Source organism: Channa argus, chromosome 13 (assembly GCF_033026475.1).
Source record: "Channa argus isolate prfri chromosome 13, Channa argus male v1.0, whole genome shotgun sequence".
Classification (NCBI taxonomy): domain Eukaryota; kingdom Metazoa; phylum Chordata; class Actinopteri; order Anabantiformes; family Channidae; genus Channa; species Channa argus.
The window spans coordinates 3,637,255-3,657,757 of record NC_090209.1 but is presented as its reverse complement, the minus strand read 5'-3'; the positions used below and the strand labels follow the sequence as shown (position 1 = coordinate 3,657,757).

Below are 20,503 nucleotides of genomic sequence, written 5' to 3'. Positions count from 1 at the left end.
ATTGTACTGTATGTCGGTAGAGTAATGATAATATGTAATTTTATACAATAAAATAATAAACATGCTAATGTTAAACTGTTAACAATGTTTTATGGAAAATGTGACTGTAATAAACATTGCAAATATTAGCATGAATTTAAATTATGAATTTTCAAGTGTTGAAAACCACTATCACTTAGACAACAAATACCACATTTTAAGCAGTTCTACAGAGTGCTAAGCAGTTTGTAGAGTTCAGAAGCATTGTAACGAGCCATATAACCTTGAATACCAGGCAGAGGAACTAGAAATTACAGCAAGCACCAAAAGCTCTCACATAGAGGTTAATGAGTACAAAAGTGCACAAAAATTTTAACATAACAAGTCATGTTTAACTAAGTTCATAAACATTTTCAAGGTGGAGGACTGAACATGTGACGAGCTCACTGCAGCAGACATCTGAGCTGAGCAGGAAATTCATAAGTTCCATGAAGGTAAATCAGAGGATTGAAAGCAATGTGTAGACAAACCCTCTGCTCTTGACCAGGGGTTGATGTCCTTGACTAAATGATAGGGGAAGTAACAAACAGAGAAAAGATGAATCAAGCTGAACAACAACTTCAAACTTCTTTGTCTCAGTACATTGTAAGTATAATTCTTGTGACCGAGAACAATCACATGTTGATAGCAGCCGGGCAGGATGAGGAAGGGGATACAAAATGTAGCTCTAAGATTTTTTTTTTTTTAATGTAGAGTCAATCTAAGGCTGCATTTCAGATAGTCCTCAACATGGATCTTATAGGTTGCATTGCACTTCTTTCAAGACTTGTTTCATTATGTGATTTTCCTTTTATTGTTTTTTGTTTCGTTTTTTCTCAATAGTTTTTTTTTTTCAACATTGGATATTGGAACTGTGATAAATGTATGCTTCCCCTACTACTAACCTGTGTTCCCACACAAGAAATATTCATTTGCTCTGCCCCCCTATTCATGAGAGCGGAAGGGACAGTAAGTTGGAAGATCTGAGGGTGCGGGCGGGTATCGTGATAGGGAGGAGGATGGCAATGTACAGAGGGGCGAGGTTATGGTTGGCTTTATGAGTAAGTAACAGTATTTTGTAATGAATACAAGATATGTGATAGGTAGCTAGTGGAGTTGCTGTAGAACGGGTGTAATGTGACCGGTTGATGGAGTTCTTGTGATGATGCACGCTGCTAAATTCTGTACAAATTTGAGTTTTTGAAAGGTTTTTTGGGGAAGACCAAACAGAAGGGAGTTGCAGTAGTCAAGCCGAGAAGTGACAAGACCAGTATGGCAGCAGTATGAGGTATGGGGGGGAAATTTGTTCACTGCCTAACTGCAGACAGAGTTCACTCTTCCCAGCTGTTGTCATCTCACTTGATCCTCACCTCTACCTCACACTGATTGTCCTATAATAAACCTTTTTAACATTTACTCTATTTTCCTCATCTAATGTTGTGTCCAAAGAACCAAAACTCTCAAACCATCCCTAGACACCCAGAGCCAATAGAGATAGGATTAAAGGCTCATTTTTAGAATTTCTAAACTTTTAGGGTGAATCTTTTTGTATGAAAGGAAAGGAACAGCTAGTTGCAAGTGGGAAAACTGTTCCTCAGCATTTTTAAGAGAGAAACTGAGTAAAGTGCTAAAAGGAACTAAAATATCTGAGCTGTATTTTTAGAGTAAGTGCTGATGACACAATCTCCAATTCCCACTGGTTTAATGTCTAGTGGCTTTTTAATAGAGAGCACACTTCCGCATTGGTTCTCCTCCTCTGACCAAATCCCTGAAATGAATAAACTCTGACAAGATATGTTCCCCCACAAGTATTAAACTCAGTCATAGCATCCTCTCCAAAAGTGTGAGGGTAGTAAGTAGGACCCAAAAAGTTCAGATTACAACATATAGTTACCATGCTTTATTGATTATCAGATTAGTGAGTGAGTGGTGGATGAGTGGAGTGACATCCAAAAAATAAACATGGTTCCAGGTGAGTTCGATCAAGTGACTTGGAGTATTCTGGGACTCTGCCATAGAAAAATAGGTAAGTGTGTAGCAAACAATGCAGATATATGAGTGAGCAGACACTCACTTCTACTGGAGAGACACAGTAGTAGGGAGAGGTGACCAGGTAATATGGAGGACCAGATAGCACAGCTAAGTAACAGGTGGCCAGTGGAGTGTCTCCAAGAGGACAGGTGAGAAGCAAACTTGGCTTTGGTGTATTGTGATACACCAAAGCCAAATACAACAGATAATATCCAGTAGTCATGGGTCGCACCATCGTGTAATATACGATGGTCTATATTACCAGATCTAACCAGATATAGATCTGGTAATATAGACCAGATCCAATTTAATTCTAAAATGACAACATTTCCAGGATCAGACCACAATATAGCATAGGACTTATGGCTGAGAAGTGTGGGTGGCTATCCAGGGCAGGCAATGTTGAGGCAGATGGCAGATAGGTGAGCAGACAGGTTAGCAGGAGAGGCTGGAAGAGGCTCACTGTCAGGATGCAGAGAGTCCATCTTGCAGAGATCTGGGGGAGAGCTGGGTTCAAATAGGTCGGGCAACAGGTTAAAACAATCGAGGCTGCTGATCAGTCGTGATGTTGCTGAAGTGAATTATGGAACAGGAAATTAAATAGAGGGGTGACAAAATAAAAGCCAAGAAACAGGAGGTTAATCTGCAGACTGATAGAAGTATTGGAACAGCAAGGTTCATTCATTAGTTTTTCTGTACGCTGAAGACATTTGGGTGTAAGATCCAAATAAGCTTGGAGACCAAAGTTTTGAATTTCCAAATTAGTTTGGTGGTATTTACATGTAGATGTACATTAAACAAACCAGAATATACAGTGGCACCATTTCTATCAGACCCAAATTTCAAGTGAGCCCTGAAAAACCTAATACTACTAAGTTTTCATAAGTAATTTTACAACTTGTAATATGTTACTAATATGTACCTAACAAAAAAAAGAAAAAGAAAAAAAAGACCAATTTCTGTAAATTCTGATTTCCGTGTATTGGTCACAGAAAGATTAAATTTGTTTTGCAGTGTTACATTTCTTCTTTTTGTTAAACGCTATTTTATGTTCCAATGCAATTTTTTCCTTTTAGTATAAAAAGACACAAATATAAAAGCAGTAAAATTGTAGGAGAATTTCAGTTACATTTGACACAAATGGAAGTATGGGATAGACTGTCAAGTTTAGTTTCACAGAATTAGTTTTAAACTTGCTTACATTCTAAATGTTCTTCTACAGTTTTTGCTGCAGGCACAGAGCTAGAGTCTGACAAAAACAAACATTTGAACATGTGAACGGAGCAAATGTCTGAGCCGAGCAGGAATTTCATCATTTCCATGAAGGGTTGAGTGCATGATAGGCAATGTGTCAGGATCTCAGTGCACTTCCTGTTCCTGGACCTTTATTTTGTGGCCCCTTCACCCTACTTCCTGTGACTTGGTTCTTTTCCCCAGCTTTGCCTTTGTTTGTGCCTGATGGTTTGCGCCTGTTCCCTCCTCTATTTAAATTCAGCCTTCTTTTCACTCCCCTGCTAAATCATCATTGTTGTCATTATTAAAGGGGCTTACTTGTAGCCGGAGACAGCAGGGGCAGAAGAATACCACGTATGGTTGGAGGGGCAGGTGAGTGAGTCGGAAGCCACACAAAAGGGGAAACCAGGAGGGAGGTTAAATGACGGATGAACAGGCGAGTGGATGGGAGGTGGAGGTACCAGGAATGAGAAGCAGACTGCAGGGGATTGCTGCATAGTTTTTATAGAAGAGCTCAGGATACAGTGGAATGTTTGTTATGATGCAGGAGAACAGGTAAATAAGTAATAAACATTTAGGTCATCACAGTGCCAGTAGTAAATGTCCACAATCCAAGCTCCAACTCAGAATCCCCAGATCCAAAGGGTTTCCTATTACAAGATCCAAAACTTATGGAATCCAAGATGCAATAGCAATAGTCAAACACTCCAAGATCCAATTTAAACAATCCAGAAATGGGAAATACTCGGGGACTGACGACACAGACTGCATGGGGGAAGGAACCCGGAGTCTGGAGGGATGGGTTACAGACAGGCAGGTAATGTGAGGAGTCAGCAGGGGCAGATCATGATAACGAGATGTGATTGATAGAGTCTTGCAGAAAAAGAAACTCCTACAATTCAACTCAAAAGATGAACTTTCTGTTATAATGTTTTTACAGAACACACATGGTACTAAGCCTCCCCACCAAAACCACAATAGGTGCCCTTATTTTTTCCACAATTTATTTTAATACAACAGTGGCAGTATGACAGAAGCATTAGTCAAAACATTGACCGTTTAAAGTATATGTACATTGAGAGGAGTTAGAAGATGATGCAATACAATATTTCAATATCAGAATGTCTGTCTTTAAAGAAAGGATAATTCATATTTTTTGTATGTTAAGCATTTGTAATCTGTTCCATGGGCACACTGCGGGACGTTGTTGTGAGTGGACGATTGAACATGTGATGGAGCAAACGTCTGACCTGAACACGAATTTCCTCATTTCCACGAAGGTAAACCAGAGGGTTGAGAGCACTGTTGAGACACACAAGGCCACGACTTATCTGATGAGCAATGTAGACTCCATTGTACCATTGGTGGCAGATCTTGTGTTTGGACAGAATTCTTGACCAGAGGTTGAGGTTCTTGAATAGATAATAGGGAAAGTAACAAACAGAGAAGAGAAGAACCAAGATGAACAACAACTTCAAGCATCTCTTTTTCAGTACCTTGTCAATAGTTTTTCCTCTGCAGAGGACAACAATCACATGTCCATAGCAGACCAGCAGGATGAGGAATGGGATACAAAATGCAGTAAATGTCCATCCAAGGCTGTATTTCAGGTAATCCTCAACATATATTGAAGACGTGGTCTCAAAACAGCTGTTAGTGTTGTTTAATGTCTTGGTGTAGAACATGTCTGGAAGACTTTGGACACTCACCAAAAACCAAACTGTGATGGAGATAACCACAGAGTGAGTGGGAGTTAATCTGCCTTTAACTTTCATTGGATGGACAATACCCAGGTACCTGTACACACTGATACAAGTGAGGAAGCCGATGCTGCCGTATAAATTCAGGTTGAAGCAGATTCTTGTTATCTTGCAGAAAACATCTCCAAAGATCCATTTTCTTTTCATAAAGTAGTAAACCACCAGGAACGGGAGTGTGAGCAGATACAGAATATCAGCAAGTCCAAGGTTTAGAAAAAAAACATTGACATTTCCCATTTTCTTCCAGTTCTGCAGCAAAGAATTTAATCCCCATCCATTAGCTACCAGACCAACGATGAACACTAAGATGTAAACAGGAGGCAGAAATCTGCCTGTAAAGTCAAAGCTGACCTCTTTACAAGATGTGGTATTCATCGTCTTCTGGTCAGCAGGCAGTAGAAATCCTTCTCTCTGTGATCGCTGTTCCGCTCTAAACATTTATAGTTACAGAATTACTGTGCGCGTTGTTTAGAGGAGACTTCCTGTTTCAATCCCCAGGCTGACAAAACTACATTTGACTATCTGTACCTGATAAAATCCAGGAAATCACAATGCGTAGAAAAAAAAATTAAAACAGAAAATCTAATTTATGCTAAACCCTTGAGAGTTCACATTGCAATCATATTATAGGATTAAATTTACTTGTGTGTAAAGTCACATGTAGATTTTCTATCATTTTCATGTCATTTTCTCACCTATGAATATATTTAGAAGAAAGAGTATCTAGTTTGGTAGCTTATGCTTCCAGCATCATTTACATTTACATTTAGTATGTGGCCTTATTAGTTGACTGCAGTATAGTGATACATTATTTCAAAATAAATACTATAAAATGTTTACATGTTGTCAGAAAACTTTATAGTTTTCAGTGTGTGTATCAGACACAGCAATTTGCCTCAGTTACACCCACCAGCATGGAGGAGTTATCTGATAGTAGTCAGCTTTAAATAAAAACTTATCATTTCCTGTGATGAATTGCCATTCTTGAGAAAGCTGGTGTGTAATCTAGATGCAGTCAAGTTCATAAATGTTGAAAAACTGATCATGAAATGATGCCTTCTTTGGCACTTGACCTCTGTAAAACAACCTCATTAAATTTATAATAAAACACTCAAGATGTGAGCAAGGTCAACACTTTCAGCTTTAAGGTTTGACAAAAGTCAGACATTAACCATTCAGGAGTTACAGCCACTTACATTTACACACCCCGAGTTTTGATGACTCATAAATGAAATAAATAGCTAACAAGCAGTTGCATGGTCAGGGCTTCTGTGGCGCAGGAGGTAGAGCGGTCATCCACTAATCCACTAGTTGCTGGTTTGATCCCTGGCTCCTCCGGAAGTTCTGGAGCACAAATACCAAGTGAGGAAATAAATGAGAGCATACTGACCTAAAGAGTCCAGCTCCTTCAAAGCTGTCCTTTTTATTGTAAGCAACAGTCCAAATATTTTTACTACAAAAAAATAACATTTTTGAGGCATATTAGAATTATTATTATTAGAGTGAGTTTTTGCTTTATACATGCAGCAAGATTTGCAACAAGGGCATTAATTAGGTTCGTCAAGTTAAATAATGAAAATAATATTTGTTGTAATCTGTCTATTAGCTAGTGTAGTTGTCCCAAAGATAACTGTACAGTATATTAACACACAGATGGGAATTTGTTCAAATATGAATGTTTTTTTTATGAAATTCAAATAAATTGTCTGCCACTGACGGTTTATTAGGCCTGTAGATGGTCTGTGGTATTTGAAAGGGACCCTCCCCCTCATTCAGGATTCTTTAAGGCTTACTTCACTCAAACAACGAATAAACTCTAAAAATGTTTATGTTAATCCCTAGTGAGATATTGTACCACATTTAAATATTTTTTGCAGTTTGTCATCATTACAGGGCTTTGTAGCTAGAGATCGCACTGCTTTGCAGGTAGAACACCTCTTGTATTTAATATACATTCACACTATCCCCGTGCAGGTTAAGGGTTGTGGGATGCTGGAGCCAATCTTAGCTGTCATTGGACAACAGGAGATGTACATCCTGTCAAGTCTGGACATATAGATGATTGACAGACCCACCTACAGATAATTTACAGCCACCAAATAACTGCGTTTTGGAATTGTGGGACGAACCTGCAGTAACCAGAAAAAACCCACACAGGCATAGAGAGAACATGCAAATTTTACCCAGAAACAAAATTGACAGATGCCAAGTGGACCAGAACCATAACAGGTGCTTATGTTTTCTCCGCAAATCTTTCTGAAATATAACATACTTGTTGAGATTTGTTGGACAACAACACTGGTCAAAACTTCATCCTGTACAGTAAATATGTAATTATGGAAAATTGTGTTCAATTCCAATAAAATATCAGAGGGGAACTTCACTAGGGGGGGATGGACAGCCGCATGACAGCTTGTTGGAAATAATGTCCAAGACGAGCAGAAATGTCTTCGTTTCTGTGAAGGCAAATCAGACGGTTGAGAGCACTGTTGAGACACACAAGGCCACGACTTATCTGATGAGCAATGTAGACTCCATTGTACCATTGATGGCAGATCTTGTGTTTGGACAGAACTCTTGACCAGAGGTTGAGGTTCTTAAATAGATGATAGGGAAAGTAACAAACAGAGAAGAGAAGAATCAAGATGAACAACAACTTCAAGCATCTCTGTTTCAGTACCTTGTCAATAGTTTTTCCTCTGCAGAGGACAACAATCACATGTCCATAGCAGACCAGCAGGATGAGGAATGGGATACAAAATGCAGTAAATGTCCATCCAAGGCTGTATTTCAGGTAATCCTCAACATATATTGAAGACGTGATATCAAAACACCTGCTAGAGTTGTTTAAAGTCTTGGTGTAGAACATGTCTGGAAGACTTTGGACACTCACCAAAAATCAAACTGTGATGGAGATAACCACAGAGTGAGTGAGAGTTAATCTGCCCATAACTTTCATTGGATGGACAATAGCCAGGTACCTGTACACACTGATACAAGTGAGGAAGCCGATGCTGCCGTATAAATTCAGGTTGAAGCAGAATCTTGTTATATTGCAGAACACGTGTCCAAAGATCCATTTACTCTTCATAAAGTAGTAAACCACCAGCAACTCCTGACCAGAGGTTGAGGTTCTTGAATAGATAATAGGGAAAGTAACAATTAGTTTCTTTGAAGGTAAATAGGAGGGTTGAGAGCACTGTTGAGACACACAAGGCTCCGACTTACAGTAGTTGTAATATTTTGACCACCCTGTTTAAATTCAACGAGGGGGGCAAAAGATTGGAACCAATTGTTAATATAATGCACCCAAGTATGACCACCCACTGAGACCTCGATAATAGGTATTGTAATGCATTTTATAATATAATATAGTATTTATAATATAATATTTAAAATATAAATGTATTTTATTGGGATTGTGTTGTGATAGATCAACACAAAATGGTACACAATTGTAAAGTAAAAGGAAAATGATAGTTGGTTTTAATTGGGTTTTTTGTTTTTTTGTGTTAACTAATAAATGTCTAAAAAGTGTGGCGTGCATTTGTATTCAGCCCCCTTTACTCTGATACCACTAACTGAAATCCAGTGGAACCAACTGGCCTTCAAAAGTCAACTAATCAGTAAATAGAGTTCACCTGTGTGTAATGTAATCTCAGTATAAATACAACTGTTCTGTGAAGGTTTGTTAGACAACATCAGTGAACAAACAGCATCATGAAGTCCAAGAGGCACACCAGAAAAGTCAGGGATAAAGTTGTGGAGATGTTTAAAGCCGGGTTAGGTTATGAAAAAATATCCCAAGCTTTGAAGATGAACTCACGGAGTATTGTACAATCCATCATCTGAAAATCGAAAGACTGTGGCGCAACTACAAACCTACCAAGACATGGCCATCCACCTAAACTGACAGGCCGGGCAAGGAGAGCATTAATCAGAGAAGCAGTCAAGTGGCCCATGGTAACTCTGGAGGAGCTGCAGAGATCCACAGCTCAAGTTGGAGAATCTGTCCACAGGACAACTATTAGTAACTATTTGCGCTCTAAAAATCTGGCCTTTATGGAAGAGTGGCCAGAAGAAAGCCATTGTTGAAAGACAGCCAGAAGAAGTCCCCAAAAGCCATGTGGGGGACAAGGCAAACTTGTGAAAGAAGGTGCTCTGGTTAGATTAGACCACAATGTAACAAAATGTTATGTGTAGCTGAAACCTAACCCTGCACGTCACCCTGAACACCCTAACATGGTGGTGGCGGCATCATGTTTCTTCAGCAGGGAAAGGGAGGCTGGTCAGAATTGACGATCAATCTGATTGAGCTTAAGCAAAGAGGAATTGGCAAAAATGTCACTTTCTAGATGTGCAAAGCTGCTAGAAACATACCCCAAAAGACTTTTGCAGCTGTAATGGCAGCAAAAGGTGGTTCTACGAAGTATTGACTCAGGGTGCTGAATACAAATGGACGCCACACTTTTCAGATATTCATTTGTAAAATATTTTGAAGACCATTCATCATATCCACTTTGTGTTGGTCTATTACCTAGAATCCTAATAAAATACATTTACATTTGTGGCTGTAATGTGACAAGGTGAAAAATTTCCAAGGGTATGAATTATTTTGCAACGTACTTAAACGAAGGCTTATAAACAAAGCACACAATCATACTGCACACAACATGTTACAGTTCAAAAAATAACTATGCCCATGGAAAAACACAATTTTAAATATTATTAATTCAGTAGCATTTTATCCATTCCTCTATAGCTTAACAGCACTTAGTGTCTCACTGCTGTGGACCTAGTGATGCACATACAGTATGTCGCTTTTCATAATTTAGCAACCACTCTGTACCAGCAAACTGGAAAAGACAACAAAACTGCAAAAATTAAACAATGTTGTGGTCTACTAAAGGTATATTTGAACATTAATTTGAAAAATTGACTGATACATTTTTAAACATTTTATCAACATTTCATGCATTAGTAGTCACTCAGTATTGTCTGTATAGTAAATTCTTCTCTTACATTGTATTTGTACTATAGGGCACAGTCACGTTCTGACACTTCAGCCATCCATCAACCTTTTAGCACCTCAGGAGCTGTCCTGCTATGAGGACAGTTGTTTTTAGGACATGGACAGTGGTAGTCTGTGTAAATATGGTTTGGATGAATGGATGGATGATTCTAAGTGCTAAAGCACCACTGATGTGCTGCTTCTAAGGTATAACTCTATACAACCTTCTTAAAGGGCACTGTAATTTTAAAAGTAGTGTTAACATGCATTACTGTCACATTGAATGCTGTTCACCACTTGCTGCTTTAATCAAGACTCAAAGCTTTGGTTACCAGCTATGCAATATTAAAACAAAACTGCAGATTCATCTACCAGCTGGCAGATCTCTTTTCATTCCTCCTTTCAGAAAAATAATTTTCTGATGTCCTTTGATTACACAAAAACAAAGAAAATTCACATTTTACCAGAAAATTATGCACATTCAATAGCTTGACTAAGTCACAGTGGAGTTGATGGATTAATTGCAGGCTCTTTAGGGAGTTACCGGGGCATCCTGAAAGTAGGGAATTACAGTAGTCCAACCTAGAAGTAACAAATGCATGAACTAGTTTTTAGGCAACACTTTGATATAGGATGCCCATAGTTTTGGCATAATTTCATAGTTAGAAAATGGTTGTTAGAGATTTGTTTTGTATGTGAGGTAAAGGACAAATCCTGGTCAAATATAACTCCACAGGTCCTTGTAGTATTACTCGAGGCCAGAGTTTTGCCATTTAGAGTAAAGATATGGTTGGACATATTTCTGAGATTCAATGATCTTCTTCACTTCTGGCATTAACTAGCAAATAATTAATGATGGGAACAGGAGGCAGCAATCTGTCTGTAAAGTCAGAGCTGATATGAGGACAATATGTGGTATTTATTGTTTATCCTGGAAACCAAGAAATACATGTTCTTGGTAATTTATAATTGTGGTGCATTGATGTCTCAAATGTTTGAATTAACTGAGCCTTCTTGGTCAGCTTTTATTCCTCTTAGAAACTGTGTGGAATTAAACCAGAAATGCACTATATAGATTGAATCTCACACTGCAGGGCAGAAATTAGTAATATGTCTTGTGGTTTACATCCTATTATCACAGAATGCACACTGAAAGTGACACAGACAGATTATTAAATGATGATTAAATTTAATCCTTAGCATTTTACCTAGTTATAATAGTAACTTCTACCCAATGTACTTTTGAAGAATGTTTAAAAGATTGTAAGTTGTTCAAACTTTGTCTCGTATATATGTTTTGTCTTGAAGTGTTTGCAGAGCTGCTACAGGGTCAGTTGCTGTCTAACAGCAGACCATCCCACACTGGCTCGGACCCAGAGTTACTCCATGCTCACAGGTGCTTATCAAAGTCCTGGAAAGGGAAATGGTTTCCACAAAAGGAGAAAGGGCCAGGGGCAGTTTCCTGGGGGTGGGAGATGGTCTGCCCAGCAACAGAAGGTTATAAAATTATGTCTGAATGTATGAAGTTTAGAACTGCATTGGATGGAGAAATGAAACTCTGTCGATGTACTTCTCTCTTGCAGGATAATAAAACCCTAAAAAACATCTTGGATGTTGAGGCTTCTTTACTGATTGCACGTGAGGTATCTAGGACCAAATATTTATTTATTTATTTATTTTTGCCATGACATATGTAAACAGGCCCAAAAAAACCGCCTGAGACACATGTTGGTGTTTTAGCATGCTTTAGGTTTTATCTTCTGGTAAATTCAGGACACAGGTCTGAATAAATTGATAAATTAAATATACACTAAATAAAACAAAAGTGTAAGGTGATAAATAGCCACAATGAATATGACCTGTTAAAAGTGCTATTTATATTTATGGGAATTTATAATTGTGTGGCTTCGTAGAATTTCCTCATAACTTTTAATTACAGTATATTAATAAGACAATTGTACTTCAAAAACACATTATTGTTTTTCATGAACTTACAGCCTATGCACAGTACTGGACAGGGCCAACAAAAATGTAGTCAGCTGTTCTTATTCTCTTATTCTTGCATCTCTTTGCATTTTGGTTATGGCACGACCCCCTTTATGTATGAGATGCCATGAACACACACGTCCACACACACATATGCACATAGAGACACACACAGTGAAAATGAAATTAGAATATACATTAATTTTTTGTGTCTTATTGTAACCATAACCAGTTCTTAACACTCCTTACCCTAACTTTATGTCTTGTCATCACTTTAAATGTTAGTTGTATACTTGTGGGGCCTAGAATCTGGTCCTCATCATCTGGTCCCCACACGAACATTCATCTACCCACAAGTGAGGGGCGGATTATAAACAAAATTTGAGCTGGGCCCAACCATGTACCAAAAACAAACACGCACACAAGAACGCCTTCACACATATCTTTAATATCTGTTTAGTTTTATACTGTGTTTGAAATGTCACTTTTCCTGTTTTATTTTTTGCAAAATATTTTTTTATATGTGTCTAAATGTTTAAAAAATTTAAAAAAATGTTTCTCTGCATGTAAACATCTACAGATCTACTGACATAAAATAGTACCAGCAACATCATAAAATGCAGTTTTACACAATAAAATATCACATATAATAATATATAACTGTTGGCTGTGTTTTATGCAAAATGTGTGATTATAATAAACAACAAATATCAAGACAGGTAAAACAGAAATATATTTTAAATTATTGGATTTACAATATTATAAAGCTTTACAAGTTACAAAATAATAATAAATGTTACCAGTACACATTTTTCTTATGTTAGTAACTGTAATGTTTTGTGATGTCAGTAGATCACGATCTTTAGGGATATTGGGGGAACATGATGTACACTAAACAATATCATCTAAACAACCATTATACCTAATATCAACTACAGTAATAAATGCTAACTTTTAATCAGTTTCATTGTCACACCACATTCCAAACGTTATGAAATATGTAAATATAAACCACAAAGTTAATAAAGTTACTGAATAAAGCAGAAGATGAATAAAGCAGAAATATTTTATATCAGGGCATTTGGGAAATGTACTATTACATTTCTGTCTGTTACACATTTGCACAATAACATTCAAGGCAATGCTGAACACTGAACACAACACTGTACAAAAACACATTATAGATTTAATAAAACCAGGTTTTTGCTCTTGTATGAGGCTAAGATGAAGACAATCAGTTGCTGAGTTTCTGTTCCAATCTTACATAGCTGTCATGAGTTTTGTAAACCACCAGATGTCACTCTGCTTTCTTTCTTTGACACCTAGAATCTTTGAACCTTTATTGTGAATCAAATCTTCAAAATATATAAATCTTCCTGTACAGTGTAACATACATACATACAGTGTATATAATCAATAGATTTCCACCATCAGAATATAGATACTTAAATTAAATTCAAAAGTAACTGTAGTGCATCACACAGAAAATTGGTGATTTCAAATTTAAATTCATTAGACACTAATCTTCTACTTATATTTGTTTCTTCCTGTTAGTAAAAATAACCGACAATTGATCAATCCAGATTCATTGCAGGGTCACATCTGGCCTGTCTGGTCTGATTGGTGCTATAAAAAATGACAGTTGAGGATAAAGTTGTACTTACACACTTTTGTATTTGTGGTTTTATGTGTTTACACACTTCTCACATCACCCAATGCATATGTAGATGAACCTGCACTAAAAATTAAACTTTAACAGGATTATAGCCATGAACTTCCTAAAATATGAAGTCTCTTTCCACAGCGTAGTCGCATGGATTTAGCAACAAGAATTTAATTTCTTTTCACTGCACTACATTTATTTTTGTGATTTAATTACTAATTATTTAGAAAGAATATAAAGAATTTGTCATTGCGCCTAAAATATATGTGTGTCCCATTATAGTACATGAAACAGAGCTAAATTTGGCCCAGGAATCATTGTTACTACATTAGACAAATAGATATGTTATCCAATTGGTTTTGGTTTTGCCACAGTAATAATCACTGAAGTTGGAATTGAACAGATTTTTTTGCATGTTTTGTTTCTTCTTTAAAGACATATCTTCCTTCAGTCGTGTAATGCATAAAATGCATGAACTGTTTTTCTTACATGATCAAGATATATCAGTTTTTCACAGCTTCATCGTAACAGTCACAGACACCCAAGCTTTGCAGGCAGACACTCCATACATGTAACTGACAATATTATTATCTCTGTACAAGTTGGTGCACTCTGCTGCTCTTTGCTTATGTATTTTGGCTTTTTGTCCTATGTAAATGTGTGCAAGATGTGATACAGATGTCTTGCACATAGAGAAGCTCCTACAATTCAACTGAAATGATGTACTTCCTGTTATAACATTTTTACAGAACACACAGTTATGTAACCTCTCTTTTTAAAAGTTTTTTTAAAATACCACAGTGGCAATATGACAGAAGCATTAGTCAAAACCTTGATTCTGTGAAGTATGTGTACATAGGCAGCCACATGGCAGCATGCCATGGTGGCAGACATCTTAGCTAAGCTGAAATGTCCTCTAAGAAAAGACCATTCATATTTCTTTTTGTATGTTAAGCATTTATAATCTGTGTTATGGGCACACTGCGTGACGTTGTTGTAAGTGGACGATTGAACATGTGATGGAGCAAACGTCTGAGCTGAGCACGAATTTCCTCATTTCCATGAAGGTAAACCAGAGGGTTGAGAGCACTGTTGAGACATACAAGGCCACGACTTATCTGATGAGCAATGTAGACTCCATTGTACCATTGATGGCAGATCTTGTGTTTGGACAGAACTCTTGACCAGAGGTTGAGGTTCTTGAATAGATGATAGGGAATGTAACAAACAGAGAAGAGAAGAATCAAGATGAACAACAACTTCAAGCATCTCTGTTTCAGTACCTTGTCAATAGTTTTTCCTCTGCAGAGGACAAAAATCACATGTCCATAGCAGCCCAGCAGGATGAGGAATGGGATACAAAATGCAGTAAATGTCCTTCCAAGGCTGTATTTCAGGTAATCCTCAACATATATTGAAGACGTGGTATCAAAACACCTGCTAGAGTTGTTTAAAGTCTTGGTGTAGAACATGTCTGGAAGACTTTGGACAGTCACCAAGAACCAAACTGTGATCGAGATAACCACAGAGTGAGTGAGAGTTAATCTGCCCATAACTTTCATTGGATGGACAATAGCCAGGTACCTGTACACACTGATACAAGTGAGAAAGCCGATGCTGCCGTATAAATTCAGGTTGAAGCAGAATCTTGTTATCTTGCAGAACGCGTGTCCAAAGATCCATTTACTCTTCATAAAGTAGTAAACCACCAGGAACGGGAGTGTGAGCAGATACAGAATATCAGCAAATCCAAGGTTGAGAACAAAAACATTGACATTTCCCATTTTCTTCCAGTTCTGCAGCAAAGACTTTAATCCCCATCCATTAGCTACCAAGCCAATTGTGAACACTAAGATGTAAACAGGAGGCAGAAATCTGCCTGTAAAGTCAAAGCTGACCTCTTTACAAGATGTGGTATTCATCGTCTTCTGGCAAGCAGGCAGTAGAAATCCTTTTCTCTGTGATCGCTGCTCTGCTCTAAAGATTTATAGCTACAGAATTACTTGTGCGCGTTGTTTAGAGGAGACTTCCTGTTTCAATCCCCAGGCTTACAAAACCACATTTGAGTATCTGCACCTGATGAAGTCCAGGAAATCACAACACGTTGATATTTAAAAAAAGATTAAAAACAGTAAATCTAATTTATGCTAAACCATTGAAAGTTCACATTGCAATATTAGTATAGGTTTAAATTTACTTGTGTGTGAAGTCAACTGTAGATTTTCTGTCATTTTCATGTCATTTTCTCACCATGTAAAACTGAAACTAAATTAGAGTGTCTCTAGTTTGGTAGCTTATGCTTCCAGCATCATTTTTAACATTTAATATGTGGCCTTATTAGTTGACTGCAGTGTAGTGATAAATTATTTCAAGATCAATACTATAAAATGTTTACATGTTATCAGAAATCTTTATAGTTTTCAGTGTGTGCATCAGACATACCAATTTGCCTCAGTTACACCCACCAGCATGGAGGAGTTATCTGATAGTAGTCAGCTTTAAATAAAAACTTATCATTTCCTGTGATGAATTGCTATTCTTTAGACAGCTGGTGTGTAAATCTAGATGCAGTCAAGTTCATAAATATTAAAAAACTGATCATAAAATTATGCCTTCTTTGATACGTGACCTCTGTAAAACAACCACATTAAATTTATAATAAAAACTCAAGATGTGAGCAAGGTCAACACTTTCAGCTTTAAGGTTTGACAAAAGTGACACATTAACCATTCAGGAGTTACAGCCACTTACATTTACACACCCCCAGTTTTGGTAACTCATAAATGAAATAAATAGCTGAAAAGCAGTTGCATGGTCAGGGCTTCTGTGGCGCAGGAGGTAGAGCGGTCATCCACTAATCCACCAGTTGGTGGTTTGATCCCTGGCTCCTCCGGTCACATGTCGAAGTGTGCTTGAGCCTGAAACTGAGAGACTGAACCCCAACTTAGTTGCTCCTAGTGAGTATTGGCCTGCTGCATAGCAGCTCCCCCATCAGTGTGTGAATGTATGTGTGATTGTGAGTGCGAATAAGAAGCAGTGTAAAACGCTTTGAGTACCAATAGGTAGAAAAGCTCTATATAAGTGCAGATCATTTACCATCTACCATTAGTTTCCTCATTAACCATGAGTATTTAAGCAAGAAAAAAAGGCTGAAGGTGGTTCTGAGTATTAGGTGACACGTCTCTGAATGGAGAGAAAAGCAGCAATGACTTTGTTAATTGTTCAAATCTTCTGTACCAGTTCTCCACAAACCAAACAGGAAGTTCTGGAACACAAATACCAAGTGAGGAAATAAGTGAGAGCATACTGAGCTCAGGACTCCAGCTCCTCCAAAGCTGTCCTTTTTATTGTAAGCAACAGTCCAAATATCATATTTTTACCACAAAAGAATCACATTTTTGAGGCATATTAGAATTTATTTTATTACAGTGAGTTTTTCCTTTATACATGCAGAAAGATTTGCAACAAGAGCATTAATTAGGTTCGTCAAGTTAAATAATGAAAATAATATTTGTTGTAATCTGTCTATTAGCTACTGTAGTTGTCCCAACGATGACTGTACAGTATCTTAACACACAGATGGGAATTTGATCAAATTCAAATTTATTTTTTTAATGAAACTGAAAAAAATTGCCTGCCACTGACAGTTTATTTGGCCTGTAGATGACTGTATGGTCTGTGGTGTTTGAAGAGGAACCTCAGCCTCATTCAGCATGTCTTGGGATTGTGGGACGAAACTGAAGTAACCAGAAAAACCCCACACAGGCATAGAGAGAACATGCAAATTTTACCAAGAAAGAAAATTGACAGATGCCAGTTTCTACCTCTAAGCTGGTTAACCACTCTACCACTGTGCTGCTCTACTTCAGCCTCATGTCCTATTAAATGCACGCAATATGCAATGAGAACAAATGTGTAGCAGCCAGAGAAGAGCTTAAAATTCAAAACAATCAGCGTATTGTTGTAAAAGTATTACAAAATCTGCATAGCATTGAGCCTCCCCACCACAACAGGTGCTTTTGTTTTCTTCACAAATCTTTCTGAAAGATAACTTGTTGAGCTTTGTTAGACAACAGTAACAATATGACAACAACACTGGTCAAACCTTCATCCTGCACAGTAAATATGTAATTATGGGAAATTGTGTTCAATTCCGTTAAAATATCAGAGAGGAACTTGACTAGGGGGGATGGACAGCCGCATGACAGCTTCACGGGCTTGTTGGAAATAATGTCTGAGCCGAGCAGAAATGTCTTCATTTCCATGAAGGTAAATCAGAGGGTTGAGAGCACTGTTGAGACAAACAAGGCCCCGACTTATCTGATGAGCAATGTAAACTCCATTATTCCATTGATGGCAGATTTTCTGTTTGGACAGAACTCTTGACCAGAGGTTGAGGTTCTTGAGTATGTGATAGGGAATGTAACAAACAGAGAAGAGAAGAATCAAAATGAACAACAACTTTAAGCATCTCTGCTTCAGTACCTTGTCAATAGTTTTTCCTCTGCAGAGGACAAAAATCACGTGTCCATAGCAACCGAGAATGATGAGGAACGGGATACAAAATGCAGTGAGTGTCCACCCAAGGCTGTATTTCAGGTAATCCTCAACATATCTCTTGTGTGTGGTGTCATAACATTTTCCAGGCTTGTTTCCATATGTCTTAGTATAGAACATGTCTGGAAGACTTTGGACACTCACCAAGAACCAAACTATGACTGAGATAACCACAGAGTGAGTAAGTGTGAATCTGCCGATCACTTTCATTGGATGGACAATAGCCAGGTACCTGTACACACTGATACAAGTGAAGAAGCCAATGCTGCCGTATAAATTCAAGTTGAAGCAGAATCTTGTTATCTTGCAGAAAACATCTCCAAAGATCCATTTACTCTTCATGAAGTAGTAAACCACCAGGAACGGGAGTGTGAGCAGATACAGAATATCAGCAAGTCCAAGGTTGAGAACAAAAACATTGACATCACCCAGTTTCTTCCAGTTCTGCAGCAGAAACTTCAATCCCCATCCATTAGCTAACAAACCAATGATGAACACTGAGATATAAACAGGAGGCAGGAATCTGCCTGTGAAGTCAAAGCTGACTGTTTTACAAGATGTGGTATTCATCGTGTTCTGTGTAGCAGTTCTCTCTGTGAGTGTGCCCGTTTCCGCACAGACAGAGATAAATAAACTATTTGCTTTGTTCTGAAAAGACTTCCTGTTTTAACCTCTAACATAAAGTACGTTGTGCACGTGCCAGTTTCCAGGAAATGACATTAGCTGTTTATTAGTCTGTTTCTGAAAACTGAAATTGAATTTATGCTGCTCTCATGACAGTTCAGACTACAATTACAGGTTATTTGTGTTTATATGTGGACTCACCTTTAAAGTTTACCTTATTAGCCAAATTCTCACTAACCTAATGAACGATTTCAAGACAAAAAGACACTTTTTTAAAGAAACATTGGAGTTTGCAATTTGTGCATTAGAAACAGCATTTCCCTTTTGGGTAAACTTAAAACCCCAGACCGGATACCAAGTAGTTTTCAGCTAAAAAAAGAATTAAAACAGAAATTTAAAAAAGAAAAAAGGCATTTCCTGTAGTAAAATAATTTTGTTGTGGCCTCACAACAGCACATAGTACTCCTCAGATAATTATCACCACAGTTACTGGTTGATTGCAATCAAATTAAAAGCTGTTTTAAACTTTACTTTGACTTTAATTAAGAATTAACAAATGTTCTCGTTATAACTTTTAATAGCTGTTTGTGGTTATTACATATTTTACTAACCCTGAGATATACTCTCACAAATGTCTCATTCCTAATACATAAAGCAGTGATAAGTACAAGTAAAGCACATTACAGTGCAAAAAGATTTAATTTTTTTTTTTAAATAAACCTTCATTAACCATAACACCCTCCCTTGCCGTCCTGCTGCAATTACCTATACACTAGATAGTGTGACAGATTGTGGGCTAATATCGTATCTAAGACCGTCTGTCTCTAATCTAGATAGCTTTCCTCAAAATCTGTGTTGAAATGACAATATCAGCACTTTGGTGAGCCACACACTTGACTATAAGATCAGCAACTACAGGGGTTTCCAAGTCTAAAAAGAGCTTTGTTAACTCTTAACTAAAAAAAAGAAGTTTGTTAGTGTGTTTGCATTAGCATTAAGCTTAAAGCACCAAGGCTGATAAAGAGCCAGGATTACGTTTTGTGGGTGGTCTAAGGAAGCAGTATTTAATGAAAGAAATTTAAACTATTGATTGATTCCTGTCATTAATTTGGTCTGTGTAGCCTTATTAACAGCACTTCCTAACACTAGGTCCAGTCTCTGCCCTTGAATATTGCTGAAAATATCTGGGACCACTTCTGAAGTCACTTTGACTTCTCTCTGCTCAGAAGGTTGATCTATGTATGACATTCTACTCCATCAACAGAGGCGGATCTAGAAACATTCTATTGGGGTGATCAGACTGGTCCAAAAAAAACCTTTTTGGAAATGATAACCTTATACTGCATACAGTATACGCTGCATATTGAAGCATAACACCAGTTTGTTTGTTTGTTTGTTTGTTTTCTACAGAGAAAACAATGTAGCTTTTGCTAGAAATAAAAAATGTAACAACTTCAATGATGCTGGATGAACCCTGAACAAAACTTCACTGCAGATTACGTGTTGCTGTGCACAACATCTTTTAGATTAATATATCTACTGTAGATTAATAATGTTGTTAAATATACTGTTCCAGTGTGTAGTTTGCCCCGTGCCTTGATTTTCACACAGTGACATCAC

At 37.5% G+C, this 20,503-nt stretch overlaps 3 protein-coding genes and 1 pseudogene across 3 annotated transcripts; all 4 read right to left on the bottom strand.

Annotated features, from left to right (window-relative positions):
* Nucleotides 1-3,487: 3,487 nt before the first annotated feature.
* Nucleotides 3,488-5,446, bottom strand: LOC137140289 (P2Y purinoceptor 1-like). Its single transcript, XM_067528564.1, has one exon. It carries the CDS (start codon nt 5,415-5,417, stop codon nt 4,446-4,448), a length of 972 nt encoding a protein of 323 aa, XP_067384665.1. The 5' UTR covers nt 5,418-5,446; the 3' UTR covers nt 3,488-4,445.
* Nucleotides 5,447-7,425: 1,979 nt separating this feature from the next.
* Nucleotides 7,426-12,381, bottom strand: LOC137139248 (P2Y purinoceptor 1-like; annotated as a pseudogene).
* An 86-nt stretch (nt 12,382-12,467) lies between these two features.
* LOC137140242 (P2Y purinoceptor 1-like) lies at nt 12,468-15,762 on the bottom strand. Its single transcript, XM_067528474.1, has one exon. It carries the CDS (start codon nt 15,622-15,624, stop codon nt 14,653-14,655), a length of 972 nt encoding a protein of 323 aa, XP_067384575.1. The 5' UTR covers nt 15,625-15,762; the 3' UTR covers nt 12,468-14,652.
* A 676-nt stretch (nt 15,763-16,438) lies between these two features.
* LOC137140234 (P2Y purinoceptor 1-like) lies at nt 16,439-18,905 on the bottom strand. Its single transcript, XM_067528463.1, has one exon. It carries the CDS (start codon nt 18,827-18,829, stop codon nt 17,867-17,869), a length of 963 nt encoding a protein of 320 aa, XP_067384564.1. The 5' UTR covers nt 18,830-18,905; the 3' UTR covers nt 16,439-17,866.
* Between the last annotated feature and the right edge of the window lie 1,598 nt (nt 18,906-20,503).

Excerpts from the sequence above, each read along its gene's own strand:
- LOC137140242 (XM_067528474.1), bottom strand. The coding sequence starts at position 15,624 with ATGAATACCACATCTTGTAAAGAGGTCAGCTTTGACTTTACAGGCAGA.
- LOC137140289 (XM_067528564.1), bottom strand. The coding sequence starts at position 5,417 with ATGAATACCACATCTTGTAAAGAGGTCAGCTTTGACTTTACAGGCAGA.
- LOC137140234 (XM_067528463.1), bottom strand. The coding sequence starts at position 18,829 with ATGAATACCACATCTTGTAAAACAGTCAGCTTTGACTTCACAGGCAGA.